Source organism: Sinocyclocheilus anshuiensis, unplaced genomic scaffold (genome assembly GCF_001515605.1).
Source record: "Sinocyclocheilus anshuiensis isolate Anshui unplaced genomic scaffold, SAMN03320099.WGS_v1.1 scaffold234, whole genome shotgun sequence".
Lineage (NCBI taxonomy): Eukaryota > Metazoa > Chordata > Actinopteri > Cypriniformes > Cyprinidae > Sinocyclocheilus > Sinocyclocheilus anshuiensis.
The window spans coordinates 2,771,195-2,786,751 of NW_015544165.1; the positions used below are offsets into that span (position 1 = coordinate 2,771,195).

Consider the following 15,557-nt stretch of genomic DNA (forward strand, 5'->3'; position numbering starts at 1 on the left):
TCAGATATTTAAAAAGCTGTACCATTTTACAAACATTATATATGTTTGTAAAATGGCATAAAATATATAAAAAAAAAAATATATATATATATAGTATTTCAGTCTGGCGAGTAAACAAAAAAATATACTAGCCAATGGCGATTCAATTGCCAAGGTGTCCGTAGAGGGTTGCAAGGGTAATGTAATACTGGTATGTCCAAGGGAAGATGGATGGGGAAGTAAGACTGTGGCTCAAAGTCACACTATACTGACAAGTCCAGTAAATGTGAGAGTAAATATATCTGTCAGAGGAGGAAACTACTTCACTAATAGTTCCACATTGTAAAATACATTCCTACTACACTGTTCACATTGTAAAGCTTTTCACCAATGTCAGAAATTAACTTTTTCATTAAAGGACAATATGTGGAATTGATTTTAAAGGGCATTATTACCTTTATGAGGACATTTTTCTAACATACAGCACATCGTTCATTGTTTCATATATTTCAAACAATATAAACGGTCATATAACTAGATAATATTGTACTACAAGACTAATCAAATGTCTTAAATGCTAAATAGCAGATAAAAACAGAAGAATGCACTGTATGGGCATTATTTTACCCCACATTTTAACAGTGGCGGCTCGTCTGGGGAGGCAGGGGAGGCACAGCTTCCCCATAATTTTGAGGTGAAAATGGGAGGAAACCGCCACTGCATTTTAAACATATGGGGCATTTTACCTTATCCTGCAGGAAGAGCAGCACACTGTGTGGAGCAACGGACAAGGCAGATTTCAGATAAGACGCCAGCTGCCCACCAGACACTGTCTGACCAGCTGCTGGTTGGGGCAGGTGTGGCATGTTGGACCTGTGTTGACAAAGATATCATTCAGTTTGCAATCCCCCTCAAGAGAATCAGGCTGACTTGAAACCTTGTCCACTGTAATGAACCTCTACCAAACGGTTTCCAATGTCACTGTTAGCTGATTTAGCTGCCTGAACTTATAAAAGAAAAGCATAGCAGTGTTCTGGAGCTAATAGAAATCAATCAGAAAACAGTATTTAAGAGAGAAACGTGTGACATACCCATCACTGGTCCACATGAGTAGAGGCACTTGAGCATAACAGCTATAAATCGAGCAGATAAATAATAAAACCGAGGTGAAGGCCATTGTTGAAAGGCTACTACACCGCATTCCTACTTCCGTCATTCGGCAGGACAGTCACGTGAATGGCAGCGCGCTGATGATCATGTGACTGCTTTTTTCTTCAATCATGTGATTCTCTTCTGACTCGATTTGTTCACGTGAGATGCAGCGTCGCAACTCTGAACATATGAATAAACTACATTTGCATTATTCGGTAGGCCAGCAAGAAAAAGAACATCCAGCCGCTGTGAAACATCCTATCTATCTATCCATCTATCCATCTATCTATCTATCTATCTATCTGTCTGTCTGTCTGTCTGTCTTCAGAGAGAAACGCTGCAATGGTCCGTTGCACATTGTAAAATACATTATTACAACAGTAAAAAATAAAGGTTCTCGCATTATCCTTTAGAAACAGAAACGTTTGATAAAATATCTTAATTTTAAGTTAAATTTAATGATTTATCTGTCGTTTGTCTCCTTTATGCTAACTGCATCTAATGCATACCATATCAGTCCTCGCTATTATTATAAAAAAATATATAAAATTGCTAACAGTTCATCCAAAACTATCTTTGTTTTGTAAGACTAACGTTACATAGAGATAATCTGCTTCTTAATACTCAATATAAAGTTGCATTTATCTCTAAACACCTGGAGTGCATTGTGATGACGCTGTAATTTCAGGACCACTTTATTGGGTTTAAATATTGACAGTCTCTGTCATATGATCGCATTTTAATCAAGCTTATTCTCATTACTAACAGATCACATATTATTATGAGCATGTTGATATATACGTAGAAAAATCCTTTGCGTTTGCAGAACACTAAAACAGCTCTTATGTTAATCATCACCGCGTTAATTCACGCATTATTGACAGAGGCTTCATCCACAGTGTTGTTGGCGGAGGGATATCTGGTACTGTGACTGCGCCCTGTGCCATTCAGCTGGAAGATTGGGAAATGAAAGTACCACGGAGCGTATTCAAATGTATTCAATAAGATTCCCCAGGACGTGACTTATCATTGGTATTTTAAAGCATCTATATTTACAGTTGAATTGTAACTCTGGGTTGATGACATTCATAGCAATATCGATCATCTCCGATTAGGGAGGTGTACTATGTTATTTCGCGAACGTCTCCGCACCGCTGGAGCTAGTGCTGCGGTCAGTGCCATCTTTGGTTGTTCTCGCCGGTCTCACACCACAGTCAGTGATCAATTGTGATACGTATCAAATTATTTGAGCGATAATTGTTTGCAAAGAGGTGGTTTTTGCCGCTCATAGGACAACAGACTGGTTCTGCATAAATATTTTGTTGCATCAACACCGTTTTGCAGATTTTTTTTTGCAGCGGATATTTGGCTAAAGACGGGAGATCCACTGTAATACAACATGGATGAGGAATATGATGTTATCGTATTGGGCACCGGACTCACAGTGAGTAGCGCATTCGGGTCACTGATGACTCGCTCGCTTTGGAAACAGATTAAGATGTTGCCGAAGGATGCTCGGGTGCTTATGGATGTGGCTGTACGAATAGATGCTTTGCGTTAGATTGAACCCGAGGGCCTATTGCTGACGCATCCTTTGGACCAGTTCTGTATGTGTGTTTAGTGAGCCAGCATTTCTCGCAAGTTCTGCTTGAATACGAGTGCAATCCATCCTAAATCCACCTTCCCCCGAATGTTCAAAGCCATTGAGGCTGCATCATTATATTGACATGAACGCGGTTATTAAAAAGTAATGAATGATTCTTCCCTCAGTGTCTGGTTCTAAGGAGTGGCATCAGGTATCCCGTTTGCTCGTGAGTCGAAATAGGCGAAATGTATGTATTTATTGCGGATATTTTGCCTTTTATGATTTGCCAACGTAAAAGCTGTATTGTACTTAAGTGATGTTAGTTCATTGTTTGTCTGTTATTATGGTTTTAGTGGGTATTTATTTTTGTTATTGTTATACTCTAAAGAGCCCAATTTAACAGACGTGGGAGCTTGACATTGCATAAATACGTGCCAAAAACAGTATTGTTAATAATAATAACAAAAACGTAAAAAGCAGAAGTGTTTTTAACAAACGTTTCCTCTATTTTTCCTCATGGAGGATAGCCTAGTGGCTGATCTGGGCTGCGGCTCATGATGTGGGCTGGGTGTAGCGATGTCCGATTCGTGAACGAATAGTTCTTGTGAGTCGGATCTTTCCAGTGAATCAATATGAGGGGTTCTTCGGTCGTTGACTCATTAATAGCCGAATAGTAGAAATGTTATAAATATCTCCTGGAAATGTATTTACGACTTGATTATATGGAAGTTTTAAAACACAAACAGTTGGATGTAAAACTTCAGCCAATATGTAAACAAATTATAGTATTTTGTTTAATGTAAGTGTAAATTATATTTAGGTTCTAAATTATTACTTTTTTATGTCATGGCTGCAACAAACGGAATTGGAACACACAAAAATTACAATAAATAACACAATTGTTAATCAAACTTTAAAACACTAAATAGGCCACGCCAGGATGTCAGAATGACGTAGACGAATCAGAAGAATTTGTTTTTCGAAGCGCTTCATTACAATTAGAACTGTTCAAAAGAACCGATTCGCTGAAATGATTCGGACTTTCCATCACTAGTTGGGTGGGGTGACTCGCATCCATCCCAGTGTTTAACACGGAAGTCAAGGCAATGGATAGATACCCGCTGCCATGTCAACAGATGAATGGAATTTTTTTAAAATATATATCCATGACGGATTATTTCAACTAAATGATGTTTGTTTGTGTAGGAATGTATTCTCTCTGGGATCATGTCTGTGAATGGGAAGAAAGTTTTACATATGGACAGAAATCCATACTATGGTGGTGAAAGTTCCTCAATCACACCCCTGGAGGAGGTGAGGATGCTTCACATTTCCCACTGTCACTACTCCAATCTCATGCCTGCCTGATATTCCACACGTTAACTATAATTATATAATTGCAATTAATAATAAAATATTAATAATAAATGTTGTCATTTGTTGCCATGTATTTTAACAAATGAATATTTTAATATCAATGTTTATATTAACATATTTGTATTATTAAAAAATCAATTGAGATCATCTTCAAAAATATGATTATCTGACGTACATATATTTTATTTATCCTTTGTTTTTTTTTATACATGCACTCACATTTTACATGCTTTTCTCTCAGCTCTATAAGAGATTTGGGATTTCAGACAGCCCCCCAGAGTCAATGGGCCGGGGAAGAGACTGGAATGTGGACCTTATTCCTAAATTCTTAATGGCTAATGGTAAAAATACTTAAGTAACATGATTGTTGGTGTGATAATATTGCTCAAAACATGTTTTTGGATTAGATTGTTGCCTATTAATTCATGCAATTATGTAATTTTTCATAACATTCCAAATAATGATGTACCACGTCATTTTGTCATTGCTATCTTCTTTAAGGTCAGTTAGTTAAGATGCTTCTATACACTGAAGTGACCAGATACCTTGACTTCAAAGTGGTCGAGGGAAGCTTTGTGTATAAAGGAGGAAAAATCTACAAAGTGCCCTCTACTGAGACAGAGGCACTGGCTTCAAGTAAGTCCAGCTAGCATTTTTATTCTCTCTAGGACTAAATCAAGAATGACTGTTTTTGATAAAAACATAGATTCATTTAGTTGACACATGACATGTGTTGCCTAGACCTAATGGGAATGTTTGAGAAGAGACGTTTCCGCAAGTTCCTAGTTTTTGTGGCCAACTTTGATGAGAATGACCCCAAGACTTTTGAGGGCGTCGATCCCAAACTCACAACAATGGGAGAAGTGTACAAGAAGTTTGACTTAGGACAGGACGTCATCGACTTCACGGGACATGCCCTGGCCCTCTACAGGACAGACGAGTAAGTGTCGCTAGTGTTACAAAACCCCATAATGTACATAAGTCTTATCATTGGTCTCATCATAAAACAAATTAAATTTAATGTAAGGCAATACACTACAGGAAAAATCATCGTTTTACACATTTAAGTGTTTATTTAAGTATATATAGATATCAATTACAACACGTGTCTTTAAAGGTTTTGCCAAAATGAGTTTTTTCTTGTGGATTGAGCCAGAAATCTCCACTTCAGTAGCACTTACATCAAACTTTCTGATTTTGTTCCTATCCATATTCTGAAGGTTTTTACTGAGGGGTTCATTCATATATCATTTGCCTGATTTATATAACATTTTATTCCTACAAGCATGGTGAATTTTTTATTTTTATTTATTTTTGTCTGATTTATGGAGTGATGAAAAAATATATCTCCTCTTAACTCTAATATGTCAACAAAATGAAACAAGAATTTTGAAACTGACTTTATCCAATGTTCAGATATTTGTTGTGGAAATGTATGCAAATCAGTGCATATTTTAAATAGATAATGCCTCATTTGCATATTTAAACATTTCAGAAACCTTGTAATACAAAATAGTCGTCTTAATGTACTGTGATTATGCTGGCTTGCCTTAATGCCAGTAAATGGCAACAAATTCTTTTGCATTGGTGATAAATGTAATGAATTGAATTCCTCCTAGTTACCTTGAGCTGCCATGTCTGGAGACCGTCAATAGGATCAAACTCTACAGTGAGTCTCTGGCACGCTACGGGAAGAGCCCATACCTTTACCCTCTGTACGGATTGGGGGAGCTGCCTCAAGGGTTTGCTAGGTCAGCCGCTCCTCCTACCCTTGTGTTGAGTGTCATTGTAAAGTCCTTGTGTTATAAATATGGTCCTTTTCCTTTGTGAACTTACAGGTTAAGTGCAATTTATGGAGGAACCTACATGCTGAACAAGCCAGTGGATGAGATAGTGATGGAGGGAGGACACGTGGTGGGCGTGAAATCAGAGGGAGAGGTGAATTCTTTACACAAGTGGTGTTTGCAGTGTGATATAACTTAAAATAAATAATTAAATATTCATAATTTATAATAATAATTAAAAATGAAACTGATTTATTTCAAAGTGACAATGCATGGATTTTCCTTAGAAAAGTTTGAGACAAAATTTACATTTATTTTTGGTTTATTTCATCAACCATGCATTAAATAGGATTAAATAGGTGGCTTTCATGCATAGGTTTATGCATAAGGTCTGGTGTTGTCTTCTGATTTGGTGCAATCATCCAGGTTGCCCGCTGCAAGCAGCTCATCTGTGACCCTAGCTATATCCCAGACCGCGTGCACAAAGTCGGCCAGGTGATCCGGGTCATCTGCATCCTCAGCCATCCCATTAAAAACACTAATGATGCCAATTCCTGCCAGATCATCATCCCTCAGAACCAGGTTAACCGCAAATCAGGTTAGTGACAACATATCAACTTCGGAAAATTTGCAGGATAAACCTACACTATAACTGTGTGTATATGTATTAAAATATACGTTAGCATGTGTGCGCCGGTACTTGTGTGCAGTCACCACTAGAGAGCGCTGCTTGCTTTCATTTAAAAAATGAGCCGAGCTGAAGTAATGAAAAGTTCATGCACATTTTGTTGGGTTTTTTTTGCCTGTAGATATCTATGTTTGCATGATCTCCTACGCCCATAATGTGGCGGCTCAAGGGAAATACATTGCCATTGCAAGCACCACCGTGGAAACCTCTGATCCTGAAGCTGAAATCGAACCTGCGCTGGAACTCCTTGAGCCCATTGACCAAAAGTCAGTTTACTCTCTTTTTCTATGCCTTCTATACTCTGTTTTTTGGGTCTTTTTTTTTTTGGTCTGAAACGCAGCTTTGCCAGCTAAATTCTTAAACTATAGCTAATTATATAAAAACATATCATAAATGGAATGCAATTTTTATTATTATTTTGCCATTTTTACAGGTTTGTGGCCATCAGTGATATGTATGAACCCACAGAGGATGGTACAGAGAGCCAGGTCAGCTTCCCACAGTTATTTTAATATTTTTATATTACTGTAATATTTATTAATATTTTGAATTAGCTTCTATACTTTTAGCTTTCGTTCAGTTTTATTTTAGTTTTAGTCATTTTACTATGTGCTTTTGTCATTTTTATTACCATTTTTAAATATTTCTATTTAACTATTTTTATTTTAGTTTTAGGTTTAGTCATTTTGATTTAGTAAAAGTTTCATTTTGGTTAGTTTCCAAGGAAACATTGTTTTTTTTAAGTTTCTGTTTTTAATCTAATATTTATTTACTTTATTTTAGCTTTATTTCAGTTAACAAAAACTATTTTAATAGTTTTAGTTAACAATAACAACACTGGCTTCACAGTAATTTCTTTCAACAAGGCACTGCCGGGCATCAATCACAAAACATAACCACTATCATTGTCATGTTTCCAGATTTTTGCATCACGGTCCTACGATGCCACCACTCATTTCGAAACAACTTGTAACGACATCAAGGACATCTACAAGCGCATGACAGGCAGTGACTTCGACTTTGAGAACATGAAACGTAAACAGAACGACGTCTTCGGCGAGGACGAGCAGTGAAGGGTGGAGAAGTGACGGAGGAGTGGAGAGGCAATGATCAGGTGGAGGGAGAGATGAGGTGGGCTGAACGGGATTTACTGGGCTGGGTTCAGAGGTTATGCAGAAAAGAATCGACAATGCTGTAAACCTCTTTCAACCGGCCTTATCTTTCCCAGAGTGCTCTATGCTCATTGTCTCCACACCCCTCCGGTGTCTCTGTTCGGATACTTACAGTTCAGCACACAGACACACAAACGCTCTATTGCTCACATTCCACAACTCTGCACTACAAAGTGGGCTCACACCAACATGCTATTTTAGATTCATACACAAGCAGTATGCATCGTTTGCGCAAAATATCCTGTTGAAGTGAAACACGTGTCTTTCTGTTCTCTGAATATCATCTTTGACTGAAGCCCATGCACGTGAACGATTCCTCGAATATTGAAGGTGATTTAAAACGATTTCTCATCAACTTTCGTGAAGTATCCCCAACTGTCCTCAGACTGTTAGTTTAGCATACTGTCGTCACTTTGACATTTAACAGTTTCATGTGAACACTACAGCAGCTTTCCTGTACTTTAGGAAAGTGTCACTGACAAACATATAGTAAGATCATGAAACGCTCTCCATTAAAAACTAGAGTTTGACACCTGGAAAAGGATGTAATATGATATTGATAATATTTAAAACACAAAGTTGTACAAAAATAAATCTGACTTTGCTAGATCCAGCAATCAAAACCTGAATTGACGGTCTCATAGTCTCATATCATTGCATTTCCTAATCATGATCCTTCTGCTCTACCATTCACTGGTCTTTAAAAGGTATTTAGTTCTTTTTTATGATTATTATTGGTGGATTTTTTTGGGGGGGACAACTAAATTGGATGAGATGTATAATATGCAGTATAGAAGTGAATTGTAAGCCATTAACTTGTAGCTAACATTACAGTCTTTGTGCTAACTTAAAAACATTGTATGGCCTCACAGTGACCTATTGACCTTATTCTACATTCCTCATCCTCCTGCTATTATTCATTCATTTTGTTTGTAGTGAAAACCAATACAGACAGCTGTTATTGAATGCAAATGTGTGCAAAAATGCATAATGAGTCGATTGCTTAGTCTGTTATGGGAAATGAGTCTTAAGAATGTGGAAGCAATTTTCACTCCCACAGCTGCAGAAGTAAATGATAATGTGAATTTAATGAGTATCAGATCCTTTGGTATTTGATAGTAGCCATATCTGTTGGTATTCTAGCTTTTGTAAACTAGGCTGACTCCAGTCTACTAAATACATACATGCTCTAACTTTGAATTGTGATGAACACTATGCCTTCTCCCTGTGCACTGTAAAGATTCTCACTGCATCTTTGATTTCTATTGTTATCAGTGACTGACACACGTAGTCTCTGCATTTACACTTGGCTGTTAGAAACCACAAGACAAACTTAGTATTGAACTATGACTGGTCATTTTCACCATTACTTGTATCTCTAATCATGCTTGTTTTTGTTTTCAAATTATTCGAATTGCCATCAATAGTTAATAGTAGACTGTAGTCTGGACCAGATGATAATGGTGTGCTGTTTGAACTCTCACTGTACAGCTTTCAGTGTAGAATATACAAGCATTGTCATGTTTTCCATACTCGCCCTTGCTGAGAAAAAAGCCTTTGACTCCAATTTTTTATGGAAAACAAGGAGTGTGACAGTTTCATTACATTCTTGAATTTTATTGGGCCAAAGTCACTTATAGCCTTATAGATTCACATAGAAGCATACAGGTCTTGAACTCTCTTCCTTAGTGCACAAATTAGATGGATTAATGATAACTGGAATCAAGTAGAATTACGCTGCATTGCTATATTTGTTATCTTTTGCATCTCTCCAACATATTGTTGCATATGTTTGGATTAACTGTTTTGTACTGTATTTATTTTCATTTTGTCTTTCATTTTCAATGTTGAAACAACTAAACATCTTTAAAAAAAAAAGCTGACACACAAACTCGACAATTTTAAGTTGTGAATTTCATCTCGTGTTTGAGCAGTCTTGTGCAACAAAAATAAAAATGGATAAAATTAAATCAATCTTTCTTTGGTTACGTTTGATTATTGGCACATGAAGAAGGATTTCCTTTCCTAACAGGACAAAGTAAAGCATTCAATACATATTACTAATATACAATATTATATAATCACATTATAAAATTCTCATATTATTTTAAATGGAGGCATATATATATGCACATACATATTTATGCAAACTAACTGGCAGATTAGAAAAAAAAAATATCTGATTACCGTGAATTTTTTTTTATCATCTCATCCCAAAGAGAACATTAAATATAAATGTTTTTAAATAGTCAATTTACTGATAAAAAATGCACTGATTTACTACCATTGAAAAGTTTGGGGTCGGCAAGATTTTTTTATGTTTTTGAAAGAAAGCTCTTATACTCACACCAAGGAAGCATTTGTTTATTCAAAACTACAGTAAATAGTAATTTTTTTAAATACAGTTAGAATTTAAAATAACTTTTCTATTTTAATCTATTTTAAAATGTAATTTATTCCTGTGATGGCAAGGCCATTACTCCAGTCTTCAGGGATTTGTTTTACAGGTTTCTTGGCTGAATAAGAAGTTCAATTTCATTTATTTAAAATTAAAATCTTTTGTAACATTATAAATGTCTTGACCATTACTTCTGGTCAGTTGAATGCGTACTTGCAGAATACAAGTGTTGATTCTTTCAAAATCAAATCTTACGGACCACAAACCCTTGTGTACCATTATGTTCAAATGCAAATATTTGGATCAGTCAATGCTTCTGAAACATCCTTCAGTTCATCACAGCTTGTGTATATTCTTAGTCTCTCCCCCATCAAATGTTTTTTCACTGTCAAATAGCAAAAGATTCAAGTTCCAGTGTCTTTTCTGTACCTTTTGTAACTGTAGAAGTGGAGACGTGATGTGAAGGTTTTCTACTGGCGATCCACGACATAGCTCTCATAGGACTGGCCCAGAAGTCTCTCTACATCCACCTTTGGCACTACCCAACATTGAGCCGAGTGTCGCTTCCTGGGTGAGTCCTTCAGATTCTTGTCTTGTAGGGTGACAGGAAAATGCTCATCTCCTTTCTTTAGCAAGCCCATAGCCAGCGAAGTGTTCTTATTTGTTTGTGCATGATGGAAACCAGCTTGATCCCTTGAAACCCTTATAACCTCCATATGGGTATGCTGAAACTGGCCTGGAAATAAATACCCATACAAATACTAAAAAATGGCGAAATAAGTCTGAAAAACCATTTGACATCTCACGGAATAAGATTAAAACAAACAGAAATGCTGTTACCTACCCAACAGCCCTTGAGTGAGATGAGAAAGCCCCTTTCCATCGGCTATATAGAAGCCCAGGTGCTCCATTTGAAAGGATTTGGGATGGTTGTAGAGATGGAAGAGAATGAGGAACTGCACACCAACCCCGAGCTCAATCCAACAGCTGTGGTGCTCTTCAACCGTGATTCTCATGCCGTGTTGCTCCACAGATCCTCTCTGATTGGTGGGAAGCGTCTCGATTTCTTTCCCATCCGCTTCTACTTGTACGGAGTCCAGTGTTAATGTGATCATAATGCCACCTTTGGCAGCAATGATGGAAATCCTGTCGAAGAAGGTACGAGTACGATTCTCCAGCCCCTCCTTAGAAGGAGCCAGCATTAAATGCCCATCCACAATAATGCCTACCAGTATAAAACAGGAATAAGAGACATCAATCATGTTAAAAGAATATCTAAACATTTCATGCGTTTTGTTTAGATTCCTTAAAGATATGTAAGCTATATAGTGGATGTAAAAATATAAAACCACCTTTGTCTAGGTCCTCCAGAAGCCGTAGTACATCATCAGCCCTGCCATCAATGGTAAAACACAAGTTCTGATGGAGCTTTGGGAGCTGAACAACAAAATGTGGGTCTCCATCCACTTTCAGAGACACAAAATACTCTTATGTGAATACATAACTTCTATGAGATTATTATTTGTATTCAATTTTAAATGTGCAAAAATTGAGTATTTCATGAAATATTCTGTCCTTTAGTCATACCTGAGGAGGAGAACCCTCTAATTGAACTTAAACTAGGTTGGTTATCTGGGTCTGTTGAAATTGAAGACTGCAGTAAAATGTGCTGCTTATTACAAGTTAATAAATGTAGTTGCGCAACATTTCTGATGGTTTATTATTGCACATACAGAGGTAATGGATTGATAAATGACGTGCTTACCAGACACCTCAGCATCGGAATCTGAAAGAAAAATTAACAAATCCAAAAACTGACATAACAGTAATTCCTAATAGCTGAAAAAGTAGACCAAGCAAAAATTACAATTTTTAACTCACATGACTCATAATGGATGTTGTAGTCATAGTCGTAGTCATGTGCTGTATCATAATCTGCAAAATAACATCATAATGCAGCTTTGGCTTGATTTAATTCATGTTTAGCAAGTTATTGTTTACATTTGGTATCAGTGTCAAACTGATTTAGCACTTGAAAACGTATTACCTACCTTTAACAAGTTCAATATCTGTATAAAAGATTAAGAAACACATGATCAGATGCTACAACTTTACCCTAATGTCACCTTGACCGTATGTGTCCACTCGGCTTTATGGCTGCTACTTTCAGTATTTGCTCCACTCAGTATTTGCTCCGCTTTCAATCCCACAATCCCCAGCACAAACTTGAAGCTTAGCTCACATAAGATGCAGTTCCTTCGACTGTAAGTCATAGTGTATACTGCAATCATAAGCGAGATTCTAATCCTAGGAGAGCGTGCATGTTCAGTTTGAAGGACACAGCAAACGACATAGGAAATAAGGGAACATCGATACATCACTTGAAAAGGAAGTGTAGAGGGAAATTGTTCCACCAATTACTGCACATCACTCCAATACTTAAGTCTGAATAAAATAATGTGAAAAGGAGTTTCCAGCATTATTATTCAGTTTAATTAGTCCCAGGTATGGTTTGTACACAGTTGCAGGTATAAAGTGCGCAAGATGTGACAGACAAAACGCACATTTTGTCAAGTGAAGTGAACTTCAAAAGATACCCTTGGAAGAGCAGTGAACACTTTGTAGGGATCCTGTCAATCGGTACGCAGCTATAGAGAATGAATTGTAGATGCATGTTCAGCACTAGTCTCAATCTGCCCTAGTGGACACATACGGTGTCTAAACCAAAGAAGTAGAATGAAAATAATATGGACTGTATTACCTTTCCTCTGAATCTGGATGGCTGAGGACACATCTGATGGATAGAGAAGAATGGAAAAGAGAGGACACAAAAACAACCATTACATTGAGTAGCACTTTGGTTATTCGTTTGAAATGTATGTGGCATTCAAAGAACACAAAACTACCAAATATTTGCAAAATTGTGGCTAAAAATGTCAGCTTCTGCTCCTTAGAAGGAACTCACCAAGAAAGCGAGAGGCTTCCCACAACTTCGGTGCATCTGTCATTCCTGGCATAGGCAGAAACGAAGGAGCCATCAGTGTGGCCACTTCCAGTTCAATCTGAATGTCTGAATTAGCATCGGTGGTAGATGCTGTGGAGGGTAATGTTTGTTGGCCCTGCTCAAGCGTTGTAAGTCCTGAGGTAGTAGAGTTCTCAATGTCTGAGGAAGAGTCTTTCACCACAGATGGCGCAGTTTTGACTAAGGTGGCTAGTGTTGTGCTTTTGACTGGCGGAGAGGAAGAAGTGGATTTCGCTGTACTAGGAGGTGTGCTTGAAATCTTAGCCAAGGCTGGTGTGGTTTTGATGGTACTGGGAGGCGAGGAGGATGGCTTGCTGGAAAGTGGGGTAGAGGTGGTCTTAAGTGGTCCAGTAGTGGTCTTCTTAGGTGATGAAGGAGGGATTGTTTTGTTAAGGGAGACAGAGGTGTTAGGCGGTCGACCTGTGGTGTGAAGCCCTGAGGGTGGTGGATGTACTCGTACAGATTTGGTGACAGGAGGTTTGCTTGTTTTTGGAGGTGAGAACGAGCTGGATTTTTTGTTTCTTGTTGCAGATGTGGAAGATATTTTAGGTGCAGTGTGAGAGGTCTGATTCGTCACGTTTGTAGAACCTGCAACGGTACTAGTTGACGTCTTGCTAGTAGTAGCCAAAACAGAAGAGCTAATAGTAGGTTCTGGTTCATCAATATCTGGTTTGATCACAACCAATGATGTGACCGGTGTTACAAAATTGTACTTCAGCGAAAGATTGGTGGCTTTATCTACAAGAAGACGCTGTGTGAACACATCCGAGGTGTTAATTTTAGCCAAGAGCAACTCTTTGATTGTGAAATAAGCCCAGAGCCGATGCACAAAGCTAGGAATGCCATCCAGTGCCTGTGCACAGCCCAGAGACGGTTCTGTTCCATTTATAACTGCTTTGGCCAATGGTAGCTCATTCTCCACTTTGACTTTCTGCTTCGAATCGTTTGCTGTTAGCATAACCTTTAGATCCTGTACCCCTGGCTTAAGTCGACCCGTGACTACCAATTCAGAGCCCTGGAAATAGTTGGGAAACAGAGAGCGAGTGATATCGTACACCTGATCGTCTAGATAGGACAGCTGGATATCTGAAAGCAGAGGGCTGGCAACTTCATCATAGAAACCTTTCAACTGGACAGCTGCATCATCATTCTCATATACCTGAAAGACAACAAATAAATGAAAATATTAATTATTACAATTTCATTTACACAATTTAATATAAATAATTTGAATCAAATATTCTAATTCTTATTTAGTTCCAGTCCTCGAATCTGATTGGCTGAATGTCGTTCCAAGAGCACTGATATACAGTCCAACAGCTCTGGGACTTTTCACTGTTTGTTACTGTTTGCTCTTACCATCCGAGCCACACCACGATTCTCCAATGCCAGCCTTCTCAACATTGGAAAATCAGCATCATCTCCAAAGGCCAGGCCAAATAACGAAGCTAAACCCAAAGCATTCTGTGCATTGCGCAGAATCACATCTGGTTCTGTCTCCCCAATAGTGGCTTCTCCATCAGTCAGGAAGATGATCATGGGAACACGGTGAGATGAAGGTGCATGACCACTGGATGAAGATGAGTGTGAGGATGGATTTAGCAACTGGGCTGCAGACAGTAGAGCTGCATTGATGTTTGTCCCTGGTGTCAAAAGGGAAGAAAAAAAAAGTTTATTACAGTATTTCTTGCAAAACTGAATCTTCACCGTGGCTGTTTAATCTCCAGCTTCACAGCAAAATAAACTAGAAGTTGCTGGATTGAATCAGTCACATGAATCCTTCACTGAGCTCAATTAATCCATTAGAGTGGTTACTGAATCACTAAATCAATCTGACTCGCTGACTGAACATCAAGCTACCATTATTAGATGTTCTTCTTGAAATTAAGCAAATGTACATAAGGTTTATGAAACCATCAGTATCATTCTACTGACTGGTTGTTCATATAACATGTAGTTAAATATATACATTTGCAACAGTTATTAAATATATTTTAATTACTTATAATATATTTTTTTTTTATTATGGATAAATTATAATTAAATATGTAAATGTTAAATACATTTTATAAAAATAAATATATCAAAAACAGAATTCTGCAGGAAATAATGTTATTATTTTGAATAATATAAATACTTTTTTAAGATACAGAAGAAACACCTACAGCCCTCTGCGATTATCTTCCTGACAAATTCCTTGGCATCCCGCACATTTTGCCGAGTGGCCCGCACAGTGCGGCCTTTCTTCCAGGTGTGGACCTTATCTGAGAAAGTGATGAGATTGAAGTAATCTCCCTCACGTAGGTCACTCAGTATGGTGGTCATGGCTGCCTTTGTCTGATGTAAAACACAGTGGAGAAATACATCATTCATTGTTCTTTATCTCATTCTCACTAAGTT

At 37.7% G+C, this 15,557-nt stretch overlaps 3 protein-coding genes across 3 annotated transcripts in view; 1 reads left to right on the forward strand and 2 right to left on the reverse strand.

Moving 5' to 3' along the window:
- Positions 1-1,250, reverse strand: part of LOC107695835 (V-type proton ATPase subunit S1-like) — a 6,901-nt gene extending 5,651 nt beyond the window's left edge. Inside the window, exons 1-2 of the mRNA XM_016495909.1 lie at positions 1,071-1,250; positions 726-852 (exon numbers count right to left, since the gene is read on the reverse strand). Of these exons, the coding sequence (XP_016351395.1) occupies positions 726-852; positions 1,071-1,195 (252 nt within the window). The 5' untranslated portion in view covers positions 1,196-1,250. The remainder of the gene's footprint in view (positions 1-725; positions 853-1,070) is intronic.
- Positions 1,251-2,299: 1,049 nt separating this feature from the next.
- LOC107695838 (rab GDP dissociation inhibitor alpha-like) lies at positions 2,300-9,711 on the forward strand. The gene is made up of 11 exons (XM_016495914.1): positions 2,300-2,575; positions 3,923-4,030; positions 4,335-4,434; positions 4,595-4,729; positions 4,835-5,033; positions 5,713-5,844; positions 5,932-6,031; positions 6,304-6,475; positions 6,687-6,831; positions 6,999-7,053; positions 7,486-9,711. Exons 1-11 carry the CDS (start codon positions 2,531-2,533, stop codon positions 7,636-7,638), a joined length of 1,344 nt encoding a protein of 447 aa, XP_016351400.1. The 5' UTR covers positions 2,300-2,530; the 3' UTR covers positions 7,639-9,711.
- An 817-nt stretch (positions 9,712-10,528) lies between these two features.
- Positions 10,529-15,557, reverse strand: part of LOC107695841 (inter-alpha-trypsin inhibitor heavy chain H6-like) — a 30,682-nt gene continuing 25,653 nt past the window's right edge. Inside the window, exons 9-19 of the mRNA XM_016495918.1 lie at positions 15,323-15,494; positions 14,517-14,800; positions 13,101-14,316; positions 12,897-12,929; positions 12,187-12,204; positions 12,017-12,070; positions 11,901-11,921; positions 11,723-11,773; positions 11,488-11,601; positions 10,980-11,360; positions 10,529-10,871 (exon numbers count right to left, since the gene is read on the reverse strand). Coding sequence (XP_016351404.1) covers positions 10,606-10,871; positions 10,980-11,360; positions 11,488-11,601; positions 11,723-11,773; positions 11,901-11,921; positions 12,017-12,070; positions 12,187-12,204; positions 12,897-12,929; positions 13,101-14,316; positions 14,517-14,800; positions 15,323-15,494 — 2,610 coding nt within the window. The 3' untranslated portion in view covers positions 10,529-10,605. The remainder of the gene's footprint in view (positions 10,872-10,979; positions 11,361-11,487; positions 11,602-11,722; positions 11,774-11,900; positions 11,922-12,016; positions 12,071-12,186; positions 12,205-12,896; positions 12,930-13,100; positions 14,317-14,516; positions 14,801-15,322; positions 15,495-15,557) is intronic.